The sequence below is a fragment of the Diadema antillarum genome, unplaced genomic scaffold (assembly GCF_040938485.1).
Source record: "Diadema antillarum isolate AM-2024a unplaced genomic scaffold, OU_Dant_1.0 seq00000031_RagTag, whole genome shotgun sequence".
NCBI lineage: Eukaryota > Metazoa > Echinodermata > Echinoidea > Diadematoida > Diadematidae > Diadema > Diadema antillarum.
In genome coordinates, this window is record NW_027271147.1 from 363,010 (window position 1) to 368,597 (window position 5,588).

The 5,588-nt window shown below is 40.2% G+C and overlaps 1 protein-coding gene across 1 annotated transcript; it reads right to left on the minus strand.

The window, feature by feature from the left end:
* Positions 1-237: 237 nt before the first annotated feature.
* Positions 238-5,261, minus strand: LOC139725299 (5-demethoxyubiquinone hydroxylase, mitochondrial-like). Its single transcript, XM_071636388.1, has 5 exons — positions 5,010-5,261; positions 4,245-4,359; positions 3,534-3,618; positions 1,564-1,687; positions 238-369 (listed from the first exon to the last, which is right to left on the minus strand). Exons 1-5 carry the CDS (start codon positions 5,250-5,252, stop codon positions 292-294), a joined length of 645 nt encoding a protein of 214 aa, XP_071492489.1. The 5' UTR covers positions 5,253-5,261; the 3' UTR covers positions 238-291.
* Positions 5,262-5,588: the final 327 nt, after the last annotated feature.

A 5,588-nucleotide genomic window follows, 5' to 3' on the forward strand; every position in this document is an offset into this window, starting at 1 on the left:
AAACAAAATGTCAGCAGAAGTTCCAGCTATCCTAAGTGGCTGAGAGGCAGTTTCTCAAGTAGACATGCAGATGTCCAATCACAAAAGGAAGGCACATCATGTCATATAATCAGTATTGCAACGACGCCAGGAGAGAACACGCTAGAATCCAAGAGAAGTGCAGCTCCAGTACAGAGCCCAAATCCTCGTATGAGACACAATCTTCCTCTCCCTTGGATCACGTGAGTCTATCACTACGACGACATCCTCCACTAAGACTCGGTGGCAAGATGGTAGATGGGATGTGGGGCATCATATTCGCTCTGACAGCCAGATGGCAGCCTTGCATCCGCCCTTGATGACCGCATCCAAGACAGGATACATGGGTGCCTGGTTGGTAGATAAGGACATATGGACACATGAGAACAGAGCTATGGATGGGTTACATCTTTTATTACCAGTCCATGTGCATGCACAACACACACATTTATACAACACCTAAAAAGAATGTAGCTATCCGATTGGTCAACTGCCCATCATGTTACATTCAGTTAAAAGTACCATCGCATGCTGTGGATGTCAGCTGTGCAATTTTGTTTGGGAAAAAATGGAGAACGCATGTTTACCACTGCACGGCTCTGATTTCACAAATAACAAACATTTGCTATGCGCTCTCAACAATTACAAGCGCGCTTGTAAGTGCAAACTTCTGTCACTCATTTTTGTAAACCACTTCAACCGATCAGTTTCATGTACGTACGTATGTACATACGTTTGACGGCTGGCTGTGACTGTGCAGCTACTCATTCACCATCATCATGAAAATGGTTGATATTTCTGTGCTAAATTCAAGAATCTGTGTGGACTACATCTATTGACGTCCTAGGTGTTGTATAAAACAAATAGTGTATGGCCTTTACTTGTGCAATGGAACAAGATTTCGCACTCGGTGAAAAATGAGGGGCAATATTCAACTCGGCTTTGCCTTCTTGAACAGAGCACATCTATCTTTCACCTCGTGCGAAATCTTGTACCATTGGACTTTTGACCATTCATTATTTGTATACTATCGGTTGACATCTCTCATATTTATTACCCTTCATTGATATTACAGAAAAGTCTTAATACCATCTCCACAAAAACAAACAAACAAACAAACAAACAAACACACAGAATATTTACTAGTCAAATCCTGATATTGGGTACTGGTACATCAAATCTTAATTTGATGTTCAATTTCAATCTTAATTGTCCTTCATGTAAATTCTTTTGTTTTAAGTCTTAAACATAAACACATAAAACTAACCAAAACTCCAGCATCCAACCAAAATCTGACACTTCATTGATTTATAACTACATTTGTGAATAATAACCTTTCATACCAAATCAAATTCATTTGTGTTCATCACTTTATCTATTTGCATTTTATTCACATATTCTGAATTTTAAAAATTCCACTGAAACAAGTGATGTACAGCAAATGTGTACATGTTGGGAGACTGTCTGAAAGTTGTCTAATATCATTCCTGTGCACTCTTAACAAGTACTTCAAAGTGAAGAGCCGAAACCTTCTTTCAGTCTTACCTTCTTGGCATCATGCTCCAATCCTGTGTTGAGATGTTCCAGTTCATCATCCCTGAATTCCTTGATGATTTCCAGGAGCTCTTTGTGGACCTCTGGGTCATCTTCTATCAGTGCTCTTATCTGACTGTTGGCAAACACAGAAGAAAGGACGGCAGAACACATCAATCAGACTATATGTGACCCGCTACAACAAAATGGTCCTAAAGTCGCGCACGGTCGAAGCCGTGAAAATCGAGTTTGAAGTTAGAGCATCAAAATTGGTCAAAACTTACGATTTTCTGAATTTGACATATTATTAGAGTCTGACATGTCTTCTATCATCTGTCGAAATTTTGAAGCAAAATGATGAAAGGAAAGACCAAAAAATAGCGTTTTTCTGGGCCATGTTTTTTTGGCGTTTCAACGAAGCAGAAACTGGTTCGAACATTTGGATTGAGCGTTACACATAGGCTCCGCCCCTAACAACGACCAGAGTGATCTCATTGGTCAGTTTGCTGATTGCCGCTAACCGAAGCGTGAAGCTCGCACACTGCCCAGTCAACTGGTGCGTGCGGGCGGGTTGCGCTACATGTATGCCTAGCCGCTTCTCCTGACATTCTGGTCACTGATTGGTCGGTGAGGAGACCGCCGACGCTGTGTTTGAATGAGCATTTCGGGGGTTGCTAGGGCTTAAAGGGGAAGGCTAGTAACTGATCAGTGGGAATCAGTGGAAATGCTGGGAGATGATTGTTCCAATCCTCATGGGATTCATTCAAGAGTTCATTGTATATCTTTTGTTGTGTGAAGATGATTTGCTTCAGAACGGTCTAATATTCAAGTAATGTGCAGATTAATGCTCCGTCACTGACCAGGGACGCTAACCTGGAAGCATTAAACTGCACATTACTTGAATATGAGACCATTCTGAAGCAAATCATTTTCACACAACAATAGATATATAATATACTCTTGAATGAATCCCATAAGGATTGGAACAATCATCTCCCAGCATTTCCACTGATTCCCACTAATCAGTTACTAGCCTTCCCCTTTAACTTCTATTGTCCGGAGGTGAATACTGACTTGTGTGTCTCTTGATTGTGATTGCGTCGCAAGGAAAACTTTTAGGGCGCTTTTCTCGAAACAGTGATTTCCCAGATGTCTTGACATGCTCTCTTTTAAACATCGATATCTCCGCAGCCAATTATTTTTGTAAGACGTGTTATGTATCAATTTAAAGCAGAAAGATTAGGGAATTGTGTCATGCAATTTTCAAATAATTGACCACGCCCGACTTAAAGAATCATTTTGTTGTAGCGGGTCACATATTTTGTCGCTATTGACTGTACAAGTGAACACCGAAGTTACGCACACTTGGCATAAAGCAGCTTTGATCAAAAAAGGTAACCGTGTAAGCAATTTGGATTGATGGCTAAGCCTTAATATGGGATAATCACAAAATGTTTCAAGTGAGGAATCTGAAGTGCTACTGAGGGGTCTGTGAAATTCCAAGTAATGTTTATTCACAGCGATAACAGAGCAAATTATTGCACTATCAATCTTTTTCTTGTTGTGTCTCAGAACACAGCACAGTACAAAAACTACTTTCTCCCTTGAAGTTTTATTTCAGCAAATTCAGAAAAACAAAATGCTCTGCATTATTCAGAATGATTCCATACTGGTGGAGTTCTCAAATCATACTAAAATGACTCTTTGAGAAACTTATTTTTTTTTTAACCTCCGCATGCTTTTAACCATCTTCTTGAAATGGGTAGAATATATTTCGGTGGAGATATTTCTTGCCACATCAAGGACAAATCTCCCTTCTGACCGTCTCCCTGGGAGAACACAATTTCATCCAAATTCAAAGGAACACTCAGCTACTTTGAGATGGAAAACTTGCAAATGAGGCTGTCATCCTTACAACTTCGAGCTGCCATCCCTTTTATTGTTAATGTCAAAATGAGGTTGCATTCATGCGAATCTCTTACTCGTTGTAATGTTCACCGATGGACTCCTCCACTGCTACTGTGCATGCCATGGCGGCCTCCTTTCCCATCAGGGCTGTGCCTGCCCCTGGACAATGGAAACAAAAACATTCCATCAAAACTTTTGATCACGTTGTTACAGAACAAACAAACAAACAAACAAACACACACACAAAAAATCAACAAAATACTTGCCAAGCTTCTGCTAGCACTAACTGACATGATACACATTTGCTAGTGTCAATCTTACTGCAAGTTCTTTAGAAAAGTAATTATTCTGAGGGACTGAAAACTTTGAATTCCTAACTCCCATTGTAGTATACCTCAAGAGTCTTCAGTTTCCTTTCTTTTTTTTCTCCTTTTTTTTTGATGACATTTGCCATTCAACCATATTTGCAGCAATAAGGATAGACGAGATGAGAAACTTCTCCAGGGCATGATAGATGCTTGAGGAAATGTGGAGTAATTAAGAACAAATTCTTCTTCCCCCCCCCCTCTTTATCTCTCCTTATTGTCTGTAGGTCTGTCTCTCCTTGTGCAAAAACTATTCATTTTCTCTTCTTTCTTATTCCAACTTAACAACTGAAATCATTTATTCAAATTCATGAAATTCTTCAGTCGATAAATTTTCATTGCAACTGATTGACAACTGATTGCAGCTGATTGTCAATCAGCTGCAATGAAATCATTTATCCACATCAGAACACCTTTTACCTAGAACAAATCCTGCTACATTCCAGATGGGTAGCAATGCGGTGGGTCGGACTCGGTGCTGAGGAATCAACCTCTCAAACGTCTCCTTGTGATGTTTTTCCTGATCCCACATTTCCTGTTTGTGAAAATGGGAAAGACACAGAGAGAGAGAGAGAGAGAGGCATTTTAATCAATGAAACAATAAGCCACATCGATGAGAAATGATGTAGGAATAATTATGTGAATGGATGGTATGATTTATCTAAGGGAAAAAAAAAGGAAAAGATGACATAGCACTAAGACAAGGAAAGGACATTCAAGAAGTAAATGTAGGTGATTAGCCCAAGTATCTTGGGAAAGGTATTTGCAAAAGACATAATGCATGTGGCAATTGGGAAGCAATTCAATTCATATCATACATAAATATAATTTCATTTCATCATCATACTAATGCATTCAATCTTACTTTTGGACATATAAAACAAGGATCTTATCATTTACACAAAATAGAAATAAGAAGGAAAAACATTTTCCTGGCATGAAACCCTGTAGTACTTATGTATTGGAAATGATGCCTATTATATTTTGAAACTAAATAAAATCGGAAAAAAAAAAAAAAAAGAAGGTCAGCTGGAAGTGGGAAAAGTGGGGGAAGTGTCTTTACAGAAGAAATACCCATGGAATTATGACCCATGTATGGAAATCACATAATTCCTTAATAGCTAAATGGAGCTATCACTCTTTCAAAGGGAAAGATATCTTCCAAGAAGGATTTCTTCTGTCTACCTGGATAAGGGGTCCCACTGAAGTGTTCTTCAGGACCGCCAGCTGGCCAGCATAGATTCTGTCTGCTCCTAATTCACCAGCGTGATCGACACGGATGATGCGGTCGATCATCTGCTTCCTGCTCAGACCTGTCATGGAACTCGCGGCCCTCTCTCCCCCTCGCTGCAGGACTAGCGGATTCTTGGCCACGAGCACGTACTGCCTGAGGGCCACACAACGTAGCTGGGGAACAGCTGTCAGCATTGTGCTTTGTGTACTTCCTAATTGAAAAGTGTTTTTAACAACAAATGAGCAATGAAACAAAAAAGTAATTCGGGGTGTTAGCAGAGACTCCAACTCTCCCGTTTTCGACGGGAGATCTCCCGCCGAAAACCCATTTTTTGCAGAATCTCCCGGTCTCCCGCTTAATATCTAATTTCTCCCGCCCTGGCTCTGTGTCTCCCGTTGGAAAGGATTTCTTACTTATTGCTATTATATGCTGAAAAAATAAGCCTTAGATAGCACCAGAGAGCATCTAGAACCCTAGGAACTTCGCGCTTCGCACACATCAATTTGGAGTCTCCCGTTTGCTAGGGGTCT